The sequence below is a fragment of the Alligator mississippiensis genome, chromosome 1 (genome assembly GCF_030867095.1).
Source record: "Alligator mississippiensis isolate rAllMis1 chromosome 1, rAllMis1, whole genome shotgun sequence".
NCBI classification, from domain to species: Eukaryota; Metazoa; Chordata; order Crocodylia; family Alligatoridae; genus Alligator; species Alligator mississippiensis.
Genome location: NC_081824.1, coordinates 267,005,158 through 267,025,884, shown reverse-complemented (window position 1 = coordinate 267,025,884; position 20,727 = coordinate 267,005,158). Strand labels below are relative to the sequence as shown.

Below are 20,727 nucleotides of genomic sequence, written 5' to 3'. Positions count from 1 at the left end.
TTTCTTCACCTGCTGTTGGGATCCATCAGTAGCCTTTGCATGATGTAAACATCAAAGGGATAGCGATACTATTTAGTTTTGTATCCAGTTTATAGCTAGGATTAATGGCATAGAACTAAGTAGTTCATGTCTGATGTCAAGAAAAAAGTATGGCAGAGTCTACTAAGTTACAGGATGTTCTAAGGGAAGTGGTAGAAATTGAATCACTTTGATCTTTTTAAATTATCCCGACAAAAAGCTAAAATATATTTCCAGACAGTCTTCCTTTGTTAAGTGGGTTAGACTAGATTACCTAATAAGTCTTTTTACAGCACTGACTTCTGTAGTGCTTGCGATGGCATAATCTGGTCTTCACCATGGAGAAAGCCTAGATACTTGAATAAATAAATAAATAAACCAAACTTCCCCCCCCCAACAACAACAACAACAAAACAAACCATCAGCAACTGTGCATATATGGTCTTTAGTGAGAGACTGATAAAGATATATATAACTGAATAGAAAGATTTGAGTTATGAATACAGGTGAACTGATGGAATTTACATGAGTCTGACACGAGTGGAAGACTAGAGTTTCAAATGGGTGACCAGCTCCTTGGGCATCAGTCCCACTCAGCATTACTAGCACTGTGTTTAGAATGAGGTTCCCTGTTCACGTAAGGCTCAGCCAAGATGATGCTTGCCAAGACAGATAAATAGAATGATACACTCTTGTCATGCTTTTATGGTCTTTTCTCAGCCAAAATAATTAAGCACAAGACTATTTTTCACCCCCTCCTCACCTTTTAGTTGTTTGCAAGTTTACTTCCTGAACTAGATGATAGCTTTTTTTTTTTTTTTTTTTTTTTAATGCCCTGGCATACGATGTGAAACTTGTCGAGCATTATGGTAAATAAAAAATTAATACCATGTGTATGTGACAAGTGAGAGAAGAGGAAAAAACAATGCCACACAGTACACACACCAGTACAACTTCTGAAATTGCTACATTGGCCTGTGGCATGATTTGTTTGTTTTCCCAGGTTTTATGCCAATTCAAATATTGGTATAGTAGCTATTTTTTTTTTCAGTTTGGGGGATTTCATTATGTAATTACAATTTTGAATGTTGCACAATTTTGCATTCAAAAAGAATAAATGTAAGTATTACCACTGAAAGTGAAACTTTCATTCTTCCCCTTTGCATCATCATGTAATCTTAAATTATCTGTAACATATTCTCTCAAATAATTTCTCTGTCTCATCCTTAAATTTATTGTAAGTGTGTAAATGCCAAGGTTAGAAGGCATAGGAAGATAGAATGGGGCCTAAAGCTAGCATGCTAGATCTGAAGGCAGTTTAATTTAGGAAGGGAAAACTTAGGGTGAATCTCATGAGATCTTTCTTGGCAGTAAAGTTTTATTAGATGATTGGCTCTTAAACCTAGACTCGACGAGAACTAGACCATATTAGAAGCATGTTTGCGCTGGCAGGGAAAGGAGCTAGATGACCCAATGAGCCTTATCCAAGACCTGAGTTAGTCTAACAGAGGTCAGAAGCTGTAGATACTGTAGATGCATTTAACCCCCCAGTGTGTTCATCGAATAGACGTACACAGAGAATACACTGGGGGGTGGTTGAATTTTGTAATTACCAAAATATGATGTATTAAACTATGTCCAGAGAATTAAACTATGTTCCCAAACTATAGCAGGTTTGGGTTTTTTTGGTGAAGGTTGTAGGGCAGTGTCAAAACTTGAATAAGAGTTTTGCATAACAGTCTAACTCCATCCTCTTTGCAGCCACCCTTCAGGTAGTTAAAAGCTGCTATCAAATCCCCCCTCCGTCTTCTCTTCCATAAGACAAGAAATAAAGCTGTTCCTTTTTCTATCATTTCTCCTCTCCAAGATCTAATATTGTCTGCCTTTTTCTCTTCCTGTTCTTTCTTTCCTTGGAAATCAAGTTCTCTCCACTTCCTTGAGATTTCCTTGTCCCCTTAGGTCTTCCTTTAGTCACTTGATGCCTGTCCATTCTGTTTTCTCTGCACTGTCCCCTCACTCATGTTACAGAGGTGTAACTGGGCAGCTCTGCATCCTGGGCAATTTTGGCATGCACAGCAGTGCTGACTGCTACACTGCAGGTGGAGGTAGCCAGCTACCAGCTGTTTTAGTAGCCTTAAAGGCTATGCACAGTGCTGGTGTCCCAGTTGCCCTCCCCATACCCCAGGTAAGCTACTGCTTTGTATTCCTCTGGAGATTCTCTCCCCAGCTCCATTTTTGAAGTACCTTTCTCACCACCTTCTCTTAAGAATTAAGTCTGTTCAGCTTTTGACCTCTTACATTCTCTTTCCCATAAGTTGCCTGTCTTCCCCCGTGGAGACTCTCAGGCTCCTGCTGTCACCCTGCACCTCTTGCAACCCCTCCATCCACTCCATTAGATCCTTAAAATGAAGTCCTGCTGACCCTCTGAAATGGAAATAGAACTTCTCTTCCTATCTGTAATATTGACCCCTGCCATGCAGTATAACTGTGTGTAACCCTGATCTATGTCATGTTACTGGGCCCAAGAAATAAGACCAGTTTCTTATTCCCACTACTGAGTATATTAACTTAGTGCATTGCATGAGAAAGGGACCAAATTTCTAGCAAAACCAGAGCAAGTGACACCACACATGTCTTTCATTCATTTTGGAAGAGAAATTAGCGCAGAAATGGAGGAAATGTTTATAGATCTTCCAGATTTTCCTGAAAGCAGATGATCATGTTATGACAACCTAAATACTGCATTGTTTTTTTTTACAGTAGGGGAGATGGTAGAAATCCCTTACTTGGGGCATTTAAGTTAAGTAGTAGTGAGAATGGTTGGGGCTAGGTCACCTCTTATCTTCCACAGCTAAAAATAATCAGTTAGAAAGGTTCTAATGTATCTAAGATATTTTAGGAATGGTGACTGATGTAAGTGACTAACACACAGCTGTTTTTTCATTAAGGATTTGCAGCACCTGCAGCAGCTCCAACAGCAGAATCTCAACCTGCAACAGTTTGTGTTGGTGCATCCAACAACCAACTTGCAGCCAGCACAGTTCATCATCTCACAAACACCGCAGGGGCAGCAGGGTGAGTGAGACCTTCCTGAGAGAAATAAATATATATGAAACTGGGGTCGATAAAAGTAGCATGGGGGGGAGGGGGGGGGGGTTGTATTTCTTCCCAGTATTGCTTGATAACTGTTTAGTGAAAATGGAAGGGAGGGGAGGAGTGAGGCTGATCATTTTAAGGGCTTTGATGTTCAACCTCAACTGTGCAAGAGAGGCTTCTCTAGAAGAATAAGACTATTTGCTAGAAACCAAGCCATCCAAACGTAAAGGTAGTCTGAGCTCAGTCAGAGAGAGCAGGGAGAGAATCTGATGGAAAAAGACAACTGACAACTCTGGAGCTTATAAACCCAAAACATAGGAGAGGGCCCTGCAGATCATGTGACCCCATAGACTTTCCAGCTAGAAGTCCTGGAGAGTCCATAAAATAGGCAAAAGTTCATGAAGAAGGTCAGATAAATGATTCGGGAGACTTTTGTGTCTAGCTGAGTGCTGAAATTCATTATAAACTGAAAGAATGAATTGAGCAGAGGAAGGGAGCTGGAAAGTTTGAGGAAGCTTTTAGGTTAATAAACCATATCCAGAAAGGGGAATGATGTTGCAGATAAACCAGATGTGTTTAATTGATGCAAGATGGAAGGTAAATCTGAGAATGGATAGGCCCAAAGCCAGAACAGGCAAGCCCTGCCAATAGGGGCACTTACAGGAAGACATAGTACAGAAATTAAATTACGTAATTCTACTGTCCTGGTTGTGTAGACCTGTTCATAGATGCCCTCCAGGATGTTTTGGATACATATAGTATCCGTGTGCATCCAAACTCCATTGGGTTTCAGCAGGCTTCAGCAGTAATCTCTGGCTGTGTCATCTGAGGCACAGACTTTATCTGTTCTGCTTATGGGAGTGGGGCCCACAGGCCTACTGTTCTAGGCTACAGAAACCATGCTGAACCTTATATGCTCAACTCTCTCTCTCTCCTTCTTGAAAAACTCCATCCTTGGGGCATACTTCAGTTAATATTTCACCTCTTCAGTAATATAACTGAAGCAAGTAACACAGTAAATTTGCAGAGGAATTCCTGACCTGAAGAAGGCAGACAAGGTTCCTTGGGTGAATTTGATATCTTTTATTAAACCAACCCAAATAGTCGGAGAAAAGTTATTAAGCAAGCTTTCGGGTTCAAAAACCCTTCATCAGGCTAAGGAAGTTTCAGCAGTTGGTGTGTGCTCTTACACCAACTGCTGAATCTTCCTTAACCTGACGAAGGGTTTTTGAACCCGAAAGCTTGCCTAATAACTTTTCTCCGACTATTTGGGTTGGTCTAATAAAAGATACCAAATTCACCCAAGGAACCTTGTCTGCCTATGTCCTTAGACCAACACGGCTATAACCTAAACCCTTGTGACCTGAAGAAAGCCACTTGAGGTCCAATAGCTTGTCCAGCAGCTCTTCCAACTATACAGTTGTTCCAGTAAAAGATATCACAAAAAGCCTTGCCTCTCAGGGGAATTCTTAAACTGATCACATTTTAGTTCTAACCAGTGGCTCTCAACTGGGGTGCCACATTACATTATGGAGACAGGCACACTGTTTCTGCTATACTACAACTCTTCATTTCACTTCTGACGTGTCTCCTGGAAACAGAGGTGTGCAGGGTAGTTCTGCCTGGTGGCAGCGGCATCCATCTCAGTCGCAGGGTAAAACTGCCTCATATACCTCTGTTTTCAGGAGCCATGTCCGAGCTGAACCATGAAGAGTTGCAGCTTGAATGATATACCTGCCTGCATAATGTGATGCAGGCAGGCATACTGTTTCCATTGCAGCTGCTTCTCAGTTCAGCTCCAAAGCACCATCTGAAGAGGCATGCAGGACAGTTCCATGTGCCTTGTGCATCTCTGTTTCCAGGAGACACTGTACAGGGTTGGACTGGGAAGGATTGCAGCAAGAGCACACATTCCTGCCACAACCACTTCCTGATCTGGCTCTGCAGGTAGTGCATGGCGCAGTTCTACCTGGCCACAGCAGCTGTGGCAGGGGGTGAATATAATATAATGTAATTTATAAATGGAGCAATTCATAACATATTAATTAATTATATAACTTTTATATTATAATATTCATAACGTATTTGTATTTTTTTTTTACGGGGTGCTGCTAGATTTGGAAATGTTTTGGAGGTATGCCTCAAATCTGAAAAGGTTGAGAACCACTGTCCTAGAATAATCACAGAAGATGCACATTCTAGGCAAAATAAGAAATAATTTCCTGTAAAAACTTTTTCCAGTGCTGTTCCAACTTTTAAAGCTCTTCAGGATTTGATCCATCCTTTGAGGGATCCCAGGTCCTCTCTTGGACTCCCATTCCCTTAGATAAGTCTTCTCTTAGAGTCTTTTCTAAGTTCAGCAGTGAGCTGTCCTCTGCTGCTCAGATCCAAGTCAGTAGATTCCTTTTACTGAGAACATCACTCAGAGTCTTTGTTTTTTCAAAAGGCAGGTCTTTTTACCTTGTTTCTTTATCCCTTTTTTTGCGGGTGTTCTGGTGTTCCACTTCCTCCTGAATTTTCTGGGTAGATTTAGGCCATAAACATGCATTTATTTGGACATTTCTGAGAAATTTCCACCACTAGAAATCTTTTCAGGAACCTGCATCCACCCCTTCCCCTTCAGTTGACTAGGGTGACCCCAGTTGCAGGAGCAGCAGTTGCTCTTCTCTTCCAGTCCCTGGAAGGAGTAGAATGGCAGGGAAAGACTCCTGCACACTTTCCCCAGATCAGAGGCTCCTAGTCTGGGGGACAGGAGAGCAGCAGCCTCCTCTGGTCTGCCCTGGTCACAAGGAGTGGTGTGGAGGGAATAGCAGGGCAAACCCCTCCTCGCCCCCAGTCCATTCCTCAGACCAGGAGGTCTTTAGTCTGGGGAAGAGGTGTGGGGGAGCACTGCCCTGCTGCTCCACTTCTTAACCGGACCAAACCAGGAGGGAAATGGAGCAGCATACAGGTGTTCATTGGTGCAAGAGAAAATCTCTCACAGGGGAGATCTTCCAGGTGTTAACCTAAAAGATCTTTCTCCCAGAGGGGTCATGTTTCCCTCAAGAGAACTTGAATGAACACTAATATAGTTTCAAACTGAGACTGCTTATTTTCCCAGTACAAACATAATGCCTGTATCCTGGTCCTCATTTTCCCCTAGTCTGCAGCCCTTCCATTACTCTTAAGTTTCTCCCATTTGAATGGGGAACTAGAGAAGTTAACATCATCCATTTGTTCCTGGTCTGGGAAATTTGTTATACCTACCCTGGTAGCATATGGTTGATTCAATAGTCACTGAAGCATGTAGTAATGCAGCAGTTTCATGAACTCTCTTGGAATTCTTCTGGTTCACAAAGATAAATTTCCCAAACTGTTGCACCTCAAAACTTCCAGAATCTTGTTCAGGGAAGCCTCAGGATTCCAGACAATCCACTTATTTTAAGAGAAAAAACCCCCAGAAGCCCCCTGGTAAGAAGTTTTGAAGACCGTTACTATTTATGTAGACCTGTAATCTACAACCTGTCTCTCATAGGAGATAGTTTAATTACTGTTATGAGGCTAAGATGGTTTACAAATAAAGAAGGTATTGAAGAAAACTAGTCAGTTTTAAAAATGTGAAAATCTGTGAATTGTTTGAAAGATGGAAAAGAAGAAAATGGGTAAATGGCAAAACTATATATTTAAGCATCTGAAGTGGAATTTGTACTAGAAAAGAATTTGAGAATATCTTTTGCATGGCTATATTCTGAAAATATGTTCCTTTGTATAAACTACTCATCTGCAGTTAACAACAACTTAAATCTGACACTATGTGTAGAATTGTTGCATTTTGACTGTTCACTTGCTACCTGGACAACCAAATGGCTTTAGGAATGCAGGAGGATTTATATTCTTTATTCAGACCTTCAGCCATTAGAAAGTGACAAAATTACAAACTGAAATGCTTGAACAGGTCTAATTTTCTTCCATGAGCAGTCAGTGGTGAAGTAATATGCATGCCTTTTGCTAGGTTGGATTTTCTGGGTTCTAATCTTATTGCTTTATCAGTAAATTTCCTAATACAAAATTAAAGTTACTCTAAAGTAGCTAACCTACAGCTGATTCACAGCATTCTTAAAAGCAAACTAAAAGCAACTCCAGTGGATAACCCTTCATCACCTGGAGTGGTACTTAGATATTGCAGTGACATACACCTTGGAAATAATTTGATATGCATAGATTTTCTTGATCTAACAGGAACTATTGGAAAATCTTGACACTGAATTCTGAGGATTATTTGCAGATGCCATCTGATTTCTTTAGGGAAACCTTGATGCAGTTTGATGTGTTGATATATATTTGTGTGTGTATATTTATATAGGCTTTTAATAACCACAGAATAATTTTAGAGTTATATAAAACACTATTCTAGTCTTGAGGTGGGGGGGAAAGCGCTTTATAAACTCTACCAATATATGACTATCGTGTAACTGCCTGTGAAGATGAACAGGACAGCCATTTCATGTTGTTTACACTATAAAAATGTGTCACAGGATGGAAAGTGAAAAATAATTTTGCTGGATAAAAATACAGGGAATATGGGGATATCAGCAGAAGCATTACCCTTAGAAAATGTGGGTTCTTAGCTTTATCTGTTAAGGTCGAATCTCAGGACCTGATCTTTCCAAGACTTGGATTTTCTGAAATCTTTTGGAAGTCCATCTGTGAAGTTGTAGGCTTTGTATTCTGCGAGTTTTCTGCAACATAAAATCACAGCATATGAGAAGTTTTCTGTATAATATTTTCACCATGTGTTTTTAAAGTAACCATCTTACTTAATGCAATTCTGTGCTTATCTTTTTGGTTATTCAGTGGCTTACATGTAGGCTTGGCAGGATTCGATTTTTATCAATAAACTGATAAATGTAGATTTCACCTGACACTCATAAACCGACAGAAAAATATTTCCATTGGTACGCATTGAACGGAAGTTATTTGTCTGTATAATTGTTTATCATTACTTAAAGTATGTTGGTAGGGCAATGTGATGGAATTTTGCACTGTCTTTGAACATTCGGTTTCTGTTCTATGTATAATAGGTGTTAGTCTCTAAAACTATCAATACATGTTGCCTTTCACTATTATTAAAATTATCTTGAAAAATATTGCCCATCATGATGAAATGCATTCTCTTCAGAAAGCATTGATTTGTATTAAAGTCTCACCGGGTTTACAGTAATCGTCTGAACAAAAGCAGAAAATTGCATTGTATTTTCATGTGATAGGATTTGAACTAACCCCACAAACAGGTCTTTAAGATGTGGGAAATATGCATCATCACATAAGACAGACCATTTGCTTTTGGACAGAACATGCTTGTTGTGTTGGTAGAGCGTGGCTGATATACCTGCACGCCATTAGCAAATGGAGAGAGCACGCTAGTGGTAAACCTTAATCCTTCTGTCTCAAGTAATCATTATTTATTTCCAAAGATCCCCTTCATTTATTCCCCAGTGTCTAATCTCTCTTGTATAAAGTAATTGAGAAGATGATGGCAGGCCAACTCCAGTATCATCCTCAATCAGTGTTCTGGATCCTTTCCAGTTGTTATATAGACCTAGAGAAAGCACAAAGGCTGCCCCTGTGTAATTAAAAAAAATTCTTTAGGACCGTGGATGGAGGCTAAACACCAATACTGATACTACTTTATCTACTGATCTTGAGTACCGTCAGTCGAGTAGTGCTGCTACCCCACCAACAAAGCATTGTAGGAGTAAATGAAAGCATGTCAGTCTCTCCTTTTTCTTTTTTTCTCAGATACATCAAGGTTATGAAGAGTAGCTGCTACTCTTCTCTGAATGCATGTATCTGCAGAGTTCCATGGGGTTCAAGTTATGTGAGCCTGCTGGCAGTGAATACACTATAGACTTTAGAGCCATCAATATGCGGATATGGTACCCAGCTCTTCCTCTTCAAGAGGTTCTTTTAATGCAGTATGTTTATTGACTCGGTTTCTGAATGAAGTGGGAACCTGAATAAAAGTGAGCTAGTTCAAGCTCATTACAAGTAAGGTGGAAGAGGTGTTAAATGGAAAAAGGAAATACTTGGAAGAAGTGGCTTAAATGGTGAGCCTCTCATTTATATCCATCCTCAAATGGTGGGTTGATGCTTAGGAGATACTTAATGCCAAGCTCCTGTTGAAATCCTCTTAGCATCCAAAATGTAACAACAAAAGGTAGAACGAATCTGCACCTTTGCATGGATCATTGGGATTAGTTCCCCATCAGAGTGCAGTTTTGTCAGCTTCAGGCTAGCTTGTTGTAACATGTTCTACCCACACTTGGTCTGGAAAGGCTCCTGGGAACTGCAAAAGGTGCAGTGGTGTTGACATCATGATCCCTACCTTACTGTGTAGAGCCAAGACATGGACAACGTGTAGAGAGAGACCTTAAGTAATTGGAGAAGTATCATCAATGTGGCCTGTGGAAGAATCTTTGAATCCAGTGAGAAGAGAGACGTGCCAACGTTAGCATCCTCTCACAAGCAAACACCACAAGCATCAAGGTGATGATTATCCAACACCAGACTCGGAGCAAGTTTTATAGTCCCAACTCAGTCAAGGTGTACACTCAAGAGGAAGATGGAGCAAGTGCTTCAAGGACATTCTGAAAGCCAACTTGAAAAAATCCAATATTGACTCAACTCTTGGGAGACTTGACCATGACTGCCCCAAATGGAGGAAGAGTCTGCTGCAAGGATCTCAGTACTTCAAAACCTCACAATGACAACAAAAGATGAAACAGCAGAAACAGCGTGTTGTGGGCCAAATAAAGAATCCAGGGCCACCCACTCCATAAGGAAACGTGTGCCTAAGTTGTATTTGAACCTGTCTATCCCAGATTGGCTTTGTTAGCCATTTTAGGACCCACAGATAAGGCAGTCATGGAAGGCAAGCATTCTCAACTGTGAGGAATTGCCAGTGAAACAGTTTTATGGGAACACATTAGATCAGTGCTCTGCTTTCAGATGTTGATTCCTAGGAAGATTCCAAGTGAGATTTAAGGCCTTGGCCCCCATCTTGAAAGACCTCAATAGATTAGGACCCACTTATACCAGAGGCAGCTACATATTTCTCGCATCGTCTGAGCTCACCCAAGATTCTCAAATGACAGTGTTACCACATACACAGTGATGGAGCACCCATTATTTCCACCTGAGGCATTTTCCAATTAATCATTCTGTGAGTCAGTCTGACAGTTCTGTCCTGCACTCCTGACCTCTATGATATGACCACTAGAAGATGAGCAGCTTTTGTAGAGGAAAGGAGTTCCTTCTTTTTCCAGTGGAAAATATTCCTCTGTTGGGAGATCACTTAGAGATATGAATTATGTATTGCACTTCTAGGTTGATTTTTTTTCTTTTTAAATTATGCAATGAAAAACTGTACTAAAATGTTTTTTATTTTTCTTCTGCTAATTTTAGAGGGTAACAACTGAGTCCTAGATCATTCCTTGGGGATTGTTAGCTGGCAAGGAGAGTTTTTGCCTTGGGCCATTAATTCATACCAATCATTAAGTGTTCCAGGAAATTTTCTGAGTTAATACATGAATTTGTTTTAACTTTTTCTTTTAAAATGAGATATACATGGATCACTTTTTTCTCTTGCTTATACTCTTACCTTCCCAAGCACAGTCATTCTTTTTGAGCCTCACAAACATGATGTGGTTTCTATTACAATTATAGTAGTAATAATACTATTGTGCTGTTAACACCTGAGGCAGGAGCGAATAGAAATGCTTTATGGCAGTGGTACAGTGTTTAATTTTAAGTGAAAACCCAAAGACTACTAATGATGTGTCTGCAAATTTTCATTCGCTGTTCTCTTGGGGGTTCCCTGCTGTTTCTACTTATATGCTATCCAAACCACAGAAAAGTTTGAAATGCCAAAAATGACAGCAGTTATATAAAAAGAGCATTATATATATACAGTGCCACCTAAAAGATTAAATAAACTGCATGCTCAAGTTAGCTGACTGAAAACTCATGTGGATGCAAAAGACAAACCATCCACAAGTGCATTTAATCCCTTCAATGTCATTCACTTGCCAGAATGTAGCATTAGTAGGAATACCAGTATTTTGTGTACAACTACCTTTCATAAAAGAATCCCTGTGTTTCATAAAAGTTATTTTATTTATTTGAGTTTCGTTATGTAACTTGAGGCTCTGGACACATACTTCAGATGAAAACCCACTGCAAACAAACAGTAGCATACAAGCAAGTAATCACATCCCAACCCCCACTCCCCAAATAAACGAACTAGTCATGGAAAGCAAAACTTCTAGATAAACAGAAACTCTGAATCCTGAAGCCTTTCCAAAATTAACAAAGAGGTATATTTCAGAGTCAAAATGCTCTGCTACCAATGTGTTTGCTTGAATCAAAGGTGCCCTAACTGTTGCATCTCTAATTAGAAGTAAGACAGTATCTCACAGAAGAAGGAAAGTGCTTGTTACTTCAGTTAAAAGGTAAGAGTCCCAGTGAGGTCCCGCTGACAGGTCCTTCTGTATCAGTGCATCCAGGTTGTTTCTGAGCATGTCCAAGTTCTTCACACTAAGCCTTGTGAATGATGTTGGTGCAATAGCTAGGCATCCATTGATTGGTGCAAGTTCTGGACAAGCTTATTCTGCTTTTCTCAGTACAGGACTACTTTATTGGACAGGACCTTTTGCAGAGTTCCTAGGAAGTCATCCGTAAACAACCAGCCTAAGGTGCCGCAGATTATGGCTGCTGCTTTTTAAAATCCCACAACCCCTCAGTACTTTTAGTGTTTTACAAGTCAAGATGGAAACCTGCGAGCTGGTAACACAGATCCTAGAGTACCCTTGTTTTTGCGGCAAGGTGAGAAGCAGACTGACGCTTCCTTCTGCTTCTGTTTCTGAATTGTTTTTAGGTGTAGTTTCCTAGAGAACTCATTCTCATAATTTAGTGGCAGGATCATTACTTCATTCTTATTCAGAGCGTCTTTCAACAATCTCTGATCTCTGCTAGATACTGAGAGAGATGGACAAAAATGTTTCAGTGGACAAAGTCAGTAGAAAAAGCATGGGCATTTGTATCATGCTCAGACACTTCAGTTTGTCTTCTACATGAATCCTTCTAAAATGTGCATGTGAGGAAAAACAGTACCCATTAAACCCTACTGTGCTCAGAGTTTAGGGCAAAAGGGATATTGCCAAAAGCTCTAATCTCTGGGATTTCTTTGAGAGAAAAGAACAAAAGTGCCAAAGGACAGCACCATCTACACCTGCAGAAGTCACCAAATGAGTCAACACCTCATGATTAGTGATGTTAAAGGCAGATAAGGAATCTGATAATGCCAGCATAAAAATCTCATCTTTATCCAGCTTCAGTTAGGTCACCAAAGAGGCCCAGGCTGCCTTGGTGATGCTTGCTTTCTTAGTAACCACTTAGAATTCATTATTAAATGGCTGTTCAGTAATTTACTGGTTAAATTAGGGCTCCTTCTGTCAGATTGCTAGTGGAGAGCTATCAGCATCATAAAAACCATCACTACAAATTAGCACTAGTTTGGCAAGGGATGCCATGGATTAAGTAGACCAGAGAGGCTAAATACCCACTTTCTGTGGTCCTTCAGAGGCAGGGTTAAAGCACATTGAGGGATATAGGGGAAGGTTTTACTGCTACTGTATATTCTGTAACATTTCTCTGCTTTAAACACCTGGCTTTATTCTCCACAACTGTATATCCTAAGGACCAGATCTTATTTCACCTATTAGATATGTGAGTGTGATCCTGTGCTATCCTACTTGAGTCCCTGAAAAACAGTTAATGCAAAAAGTAGATGGGTTGTCCTCCTACATGCTACTTCTGTGATTTTAGTCCTAAAAAAATTTTTGTTAATGTTTTAATCAGAGGCTGGAGCAGGGTGGCACCATGTTGGTACCTAACAGGTGAGAGAGGATACAGCCTTGGATGCTTTATCAGCACCAAATTTAAGTTTAACGTGTCAAAACTTTCTGCATTTTTTTTCATTACTCTGAAGTTAAAAAGCACTGGGTGCTAATAACGTGCTAATTAAAAGAACAAAAACACTGCATCTCAATAGTTCAGTAATAACACCAATCATTTCACTATTGGACAAAGTGACACAAGGGTGAGAAAAACCAAAAAGCGTTAATCACCCAGATACAGTATTATTTTACTTCTTTCGTATAGAAAAACTTTTTAGTTCTTGGAAATTAAAACCAACCTTTGGCTAACTCCTTCCACAGAAACAGTTATGTGCACATATGTACCTGTGTGTTAGATGCCAGCTCTCTCACCTGAAATGTGCAGGGTAATTTCCTCTGGCCTTTGTTTTTTAGGACCTAAGACTCTTCCATTTCCTGAAATATTTCATAGAGTGCAAATTCCTGCCTGCAAGGAGAAATACCTTCTGAGCTGGCTGCATCATGGGACAGATCCCCTTTTTTTGAGTTACATTTTAGTGCTTACAGTTGGCTGTAATTTGTTGACCTGGAACCAGTACTGATGTCATTGTGCCTGACTGCTCTTTGAATGCCTCTCCTTTTTCATTAGATGGGGTTCCAAGCTGCATTCCCTTTAAAATGTATCTTTTATCATGCAACACCTAAACAATTTTTAGTACCTTTCTAAAACTTCATCTAATTTTTCTAAAGTTTCCTTTGCTGATTCAAAAAAAAAAAAAAAAAAAGAGAGAAACAAGAAAAAGAGTATCTAGATGCGTTTCTCCTTGTGTCTGTCATACTACTTTACTCTGCTGAAGCCACTTACCTTCTCTGGATGGAGGGATGATGAGGAAGGGACAGTCTGACCACTGAAATTCCATTTGGAAAGTATAACATTTAATGATCATCAGTTATTTGAATTTATTTTTACTTGGCCATTTAACCCTTGGCCACTTAGCTGCTTAGGTACTGAATTGGAAAGAAGCAACAAAGATGTACCTTCAAAGGCTGTAAGTTGGAAGGATAATAAATAATTCCTACTTATAATATAGGCACTGCCTCAGGCATCTCGTACTATGTCCCAGGCTCCGTGCCACGATCTGATTCTCCCCTTCCCCCATTCTTAGAGGAATTCAGGAAAATGTGGACTGAGAAGATGCTAAAGATGTTCAACCAAAGAAGAGAACAGAGGCTGAAACCTGCACCTCCCTCCCCACAGTGTCTCATCAGTTTTACTTAATTGGCTACTGCTGCATAAAGCTACCTTTTCAAAGGGTTTGAAATAATTTTCCAAATCACCCTCCTCTCTTTCCAGGTCTCCTGCAAGCGCAGAATCTCTTAACGCAACTACCTCAGCAAAGCCAAGCCAACCTCCTGCAGTCTCAGCCAAGCATCACCCTTGCCTCGCAGGTCAGTCTTCCCTTCTGCAGCTTGTCAGCAGTTCTTTGGGGGCCTTAAACTAATGCATGTGAAGGGTACCTAAATGTTAGCTGCATAGTAGATGTTGTGACCTGTTTTATAGGTTTTTAGCTTTCTAGATGATTACATTATATTGGTAGTAGCAGTAACTGTTGTAGCTGCCTAACAATTTCCATTCAAATTAACTCCGTTTTTATTCACTTATAATTTCCCAAACTCTTTATTCTTTTGGTTGAAAATGTCCATGATTGGTCTTTTTCTGAAAGTGGAAGATTTTGTGGTTTGAGTCAGTTTTAAACATCCCCCTGTTTGTAGGATAATATGTTCCTATTTCGAGCCATCTTTTTTTAGCGATTTATCCATTACTTACTTTTAAAAATTGAATTGCTTAAATATTAAATATTGTTTAATATTGCTAAATATTGCTTAAATATTCCATTAAGAAAATGATAACAAATTTGATTAAGCGTTCAGAATTTAATGCCACTTCTTAAGTTTGCAGTGTACCTGCAACTCTGCTTCTGCATGTTTGTTTTTATAATATTCTCTAACCATATAACTGTGCTGTTTCTCATATACAACGTAACATACAATATTTTTTTGCTAACATGGATATGCTTCTAGTATTTTCAGCATCATATGGATGTACTAGACTCTATGAATCAAAATCCTGTGAAAAATACATAGTAAATTGTACTCTTACCATTTACACTTCCCATATACAGTCTAGGATAGTTGAATTAACTTACTATGTAGTTTACAGCTTGATTATCAATTAGCTACCCATTCTCTATTAAAACAGAACTTAGAGGGAGAACAATTGAAGTTATAAAAAATGAAGTTCAGTAAAGAGATACTGCCATAATTATGAGAAATAGTTGAATGTAAGATTAAAACATTATAGTTCCTGACACATTTACAAGATTGTGGAAAATATTCTGTGTAGGCATGTTATATTTCAAACAATAGAATTTCAGGACTGTCAGCCAAATCCTACCTCTTACCATCTGTTCTACACTGCAGAAAAGTGGTAACACTTAAGCAAGCCAGCTTAAAGAGCTAGATGGAGATTGTTTTGTAGTTGAAATGGAGTCTTGCTGCATTGTGGAGTCATCGTCTAGGGGCCATTACAAGTCACTGCAATGTAGAACAGGGGTGGCCAGTGTGTGGCACATGTGCCACAAGTGGTTTATGGCAGACTAGGAAGGGAACAGGCAGCACAGCGGCAAATAGTGCAGGAAGGAAAAAACAGCAGCAGCTGGGGCAGGGAGCAGAAGGAAAAATCACAAACCAGACAGGGGTAAGGGATTGCAGTGACACCCATGGAGGCTGCAGGGCTAATTTGTGGTAAACCTTCCAAAAAGGTTGGCCTCTTCTGCTGGTTCAGAATAGCCAAAGACAGCTCTGAGTTGTGCTGGATGTATGAGCAGTCTCAATGCTAGACAAAGGGCTTAAAACAAGTATAAAGCCACCTCCTGTCTCAGCAGCACTAAGCAAAATGCGGCCATTGGAAAGGATTCATTTTTGCCTCATAACAATTTGCTTCCCTGCAAGGAGGAAGTTTTGCAATCAGATGTCAAAAAATTGCACTATTCAGACAAAATGTGATAACCTGAACTGTGCAAACCCTGAGGTTCTTTTAATGTGTTTTATTTACATGGATCCTCAGCTGAGAGTGTATCTACAGTGCACATCTCGGATTCTAACCATATCACTTACTATCTGTGGACTAGTGGTAAAGTATCGAATACTTCCTGCTGATTACTGGAAGTTATACAGTTACACTGCAGAGTCAAGAACCTTTTTCAGTCAGTTACAGTTCCTCATGTTTTGATGTCGTTGTCATTACACTCCTTGTTGTCAGTCTCAACATAGGGGCCGAGGAGAGTGAAGTAATGCCTCCCTCGTAAATGATCCTGTTAGGTCAAGGTTGATTCATGCTCGTGAACAGCAATAGAGCAACTTGCCTTGATGCCTGTGCTGTATCCTTCCTGAGGATGAATGAGAGAGTCGAGTTTGTAGGGTAGTTATCTGGCATCTTGTGTTAACAGCAAATTTAATTTTAAAATACAGAAAAGTGGATAAGTGCCAAACTCTGAAAAGAGAGTAAATCTGAACCAACCAAGAATGGAGCAGCTCTCCTTAGAGCAGCTTATATTGCAAGTGGAAGCCATTGGTAAGCTGGTATGCTGCACATTACTGTTTTCCCTGATTGGCATTGACCCGGACCTCCTTGAATACTAATACAGTTGTGTGGATTGTGATGACCATATTGGAGGAGAATGGAAATGGCAAAACCCTGGCATCAAATAATCTGGCTTCTTAATGAGATTTATCTTCCTTGTATGTTCTCAATAAATAAATGAATAAAGGCCTAAGTTTTTTTTTTTTAATGTTCTTCTTCCTGTCTCCTGTCAACAGCCAGCAACCCCAACACGCACAATAGCAGCGACCCCCATTCAGTCACTTCCACAGAGCCAGTCAACACCAAAGCGAATTGACACTCCCAGCTTGGAGGAGCCCAGTGACCTTGAGGAGCTTGAGCAGTTTGCCAAGACTTTCAAACAAAGACGGATCAAACTTGGATTCACTCAGGTAAAACTGAGCACCTTAGTGCCTCCCCATATTGAGTTAAATCCTTGGCCTTCAAATCTGGAGGGAGGGTGCAATAGTACCCCTTCCTAGCAGTGCCTTCTTACATAGAGTTAAGCTCTTGACTTTCTGTAGGGGATTTCTAGGAAAGAACAGAAAAGGCTGAACACATCCTCCTTTTTCCCTTGTTGGTTTTAAAGGGTAGCCATTTTCCCAGCAGGTGCATGCATTTACCAGCTCAGGTTGTCATTGCATGTGCACTGTTCAGTCTACAGGATTTAAAATGAATAGGTCAAAACACTTTAAAAGCTGCCTTCAGAAGTGCAACCTTCTAAAATCATAATAGCATAGTTAACTGTTCTAAGTGTTTAAAGAGTGTCAGAATTGTGAAGCTGCTTGGGATGTTGACGGGTTTTTGTCATTCAAACACATTTTCCCATTAAACTTTAGTGGTTCTGTATTTGAGATTTAAGGCTTGTCAAGGTCTCCAAACAAGTGCTGAAATGGCAGAGGTGGATGAAGTCTGATTGTCCCTGGAATAATGTCTAAGTTAATTTCTGTAATGACAAGTTTATTAACCAACTTTTTCTTTCCATCAAGTTCATGTAAGAACACAAATGAAAAGGAAGGGGTTGTGTTAGTAGTTAAACCAATGAACTAGGTTCCAGGACTCATTATTTCTTAAGAAACAAACTCATTTGAACAAACAAAGGGGAAAAAACACTATACAATCAAGTGTTTTAGATGGTGCTTAAAAGTAAGGATCAGGGAACTGGGAAAAGACTAAGAGAAAGCATGCCCATTACCCTAAGGCTTCCCACAGCAAAAACCCACTTGCCTTCTGACCTAAACCAGGAGGGTGACATCCAACTAGGTGGGTGGTGCAGAGCAGCAGTATACTTTGGGATGAAGTTGAAGAAAGTAATTATGACAGGTTATTAGATGAAAGGTATAAATTGTAAGTGCAAAATCTGATTATAGTTTCCATTATCCCCTTGGTAACAGGAGCTGCTGCCTGGAACCAGGAATCCATTCCTGTTTAATATCAAAATTAAATATTTTAATTTTGAAGGAAAAAACAATCTGTCCAGATCAAGAACTCAGGTTGGCAGCACCCTGTTAAACATTGGTGTGTTTTGCTAGAAGAAAGAGCAAACAAAAGTCTGAAGTAGATGTTTAAAAAATCTGTCCTCAAAGTAGTCAGTCCAACTTTGTGAATGCAGGATATAGAAACCCTTCCAGTTGAAAATATGTGCCAAGGTCAGGCGTATTTTTCTGGCAAACTTCTAAATGCCTGAAAAAATCAGGGTTCATAATGGAAGTTCTTGGCAGAACTTAATTACAGCTCAGAACAGAACGTACTCAGTAAAATGAAATGCATTTTTTGTTGGCATAGTGTGCCTCTCTCCCTTCCTTCTTTCCACTAGATGGAGGCACTCACATGCTGTGGTGGTGAGTGCAATATAAGAGCCAGAATAGAAGAGAATAGTTCCCCTGTAGCCTGATGAAGGGGGCCTTGGTTTGTGCCCATCACCCTTAATTGTGACATTTAGCCTGCCCTGCTGTGCTATTGTGAAATAATTATACAGCAGAAACAAGGGTTTTTTAAGTTAAGGGTTAACTCTCCTTACTGATACTGTCCTGAATTAGTAGTGTGAGGAGGAAAAATGAACATGACAGCTCAAGGATTGCATTTCAGCCTTAGCTTTAAAGCTGTAGTATCACAAACCATGCGTTATATACAAAGGCAGTTTTTTGTATTAAATTTCTCTTCTTAAAAGTATTTTTTCTGGCAAACTTAGAACATGGTAGTTCATCAATCCTTCCTATTCTTTCAGTAAATATGTATATAATTAAGCAGTTCTAATAACTGTTACCTAATTGCGTAATTGGGTAGTAATTAAGGATTCTTATTACTTAGGTTTCCTATAGACACATAATTAAACTGCATGCTCAAGGATAAAAGAAGTTCATTGCCAATAGCACAGCAGGATATTTTCAAACTTGCCAGATTTACTTTGTTTTGTTTTGTTTTGTTTTGTTTTAAATAATTATAAGGCTCTCGTTGGCATTACAGATTAATTGCCTAGTCTGTTCCACTTTGGGGTAACGGAACAAACTGGGTTTGCATTTCAGGGGTTTTGGAACCATATTTTAAAATAACTAATAAAAGCAGTTGAACTTCTATTTGTGTGTGTGTGTTTGTTTATTTATTTGTACATTATTAGGAATTTAATTTCCTTAAAGATTATTGTTTGATCTATGCCAAACCCAAATTAAATGTTACGTATGAGTTGGTAATCCTGGAAATTCAGTCAGTGTGTATGAAGACTATGGGGGGAGTGCAGTATTTTGCATATTTTAATATTTTCTGTTAAATGTTACAGTAGCATACAGTCATGTGGATATTAATTATTGATACTTCTCTTCTGGCCTGTTGGTAGTACTGTCATGAAATGAAACTTATTGTAATGTGCTTCATATTTATCGTCACTGGCCTGTGAAATGGCTTCCTCAAATTTTGCTGAAAAGAGGCTTTATCCTCCATTTCAGTGATTGGTGACTTTTTGTTTTTCCCCATACATTAATTTCTTCACCTACTTCTGGAGTGCTGCCACCTTTTGGCATGGAAAACCACTTGCAAAGAAATGGTTAACCATCTATTCTGCTTAAATCAAAAAGCAAATATTGGTAGGAAGGATATCAAAGTCAGAGTTGGAATTTGGTCAGGATGCTAGAGAATATCTCAACTTTCACTAGCCTATATACAAATAACACCCATCTCCAAAATAAAGTTTAACTTGTAAGATTTTCTTCTAGAGCCTATATGCAATTCTCTATGAAGTAACCAATGAGCTTCAGAATACACAGAATCATGGGACAGATAGAGGCCATATTTGTAAGGTGTTGCCCAATTTTTCTTCTGCCCAAGTAGCTTGATGAACAATCAGTGATTGTGATCCATCTTTGGAGGGAATTTTTTGTACATTCATTTTTTAACTTAGTTTTTTAAAATCTTTGTTGTTGGTTTGAAAGTAACCCCTATGCATTCCTTTAGTTTGTTGAGACCAGTCTCTGGTAGTGGGGCTGCCTTGGGAGAAAATAAAGCAAGTACTGTTTGCAATCTAGCTGTATGGCATATTAAACTGAACTGTGTCCATCATGACCAATCCTCTCAAAGTCTCTTTATACGACCTTTCAAAATTGTTGTAAAATTGTATGGTATGGATGCAAACCACTATTTCTGTAGTATGATACATTTTCTCTAAATGGGATTAAGTTTACACCATGGGCAGCACCTCTGCACTTGGAAAAAGTACTAAGAGACTGTTTTTCAATAACCACAGTCAGGAACTAAATTTTCAAATTAGTTTTAAAAAATGACAACAAGTATATCAGTGCCTTTGAGTGTCTGCAGAGGGAATGCCTTAGTATTAACTAAGGGAATAGGGTATCACCTGCTAAAGAATCAACCATCTGGGGTTTTCCTTGGAGGTCTCTAGTCCAAATAATAATGACACCACTTCCTGTTTAGTTTAATTTGATAACAGCTCACTCCTGAGCGCACAACACATTGAGATCCATATGTATAAATGCAAGTGCCAGCAGAATGGTTGAGATGGAGCCAAAAATGAGTTTGGAGAGGTAA

At 39.5% G+C, this 20,727-nt stretch overlaps 1 protein-coding gene across 1 annotated transcript in view; it reads left to right on the top strand.

Annotated features, from left to right (window-relative positions):
* Positions 1 to 20,727, top strand: part of POU2F1 (POU class 2 homeobox 1) — a 157,122-nt gene that overhangs the window by 108,378 nt on the left and 28,017 nt on the right. Inside the window, exons 7-9 of the mRNA XM_059720598.1 lie at positions 2,967 to 3,093; positions 14,383 to 14,477; positions 16,908 to 17,081. Coding sequence (XP_059576581.1) covers positions 2,967 to 3,093; positions 14,383 to 14,477; positions 16,908 to 17,081 — 396 coding nt within the window. The remainder of the gene's footprint in view (positions 1 to 2,966; positions 3,094 to 14,382; positions 14,478 to 16,907; positions 17,082 to 20,727) is intronic.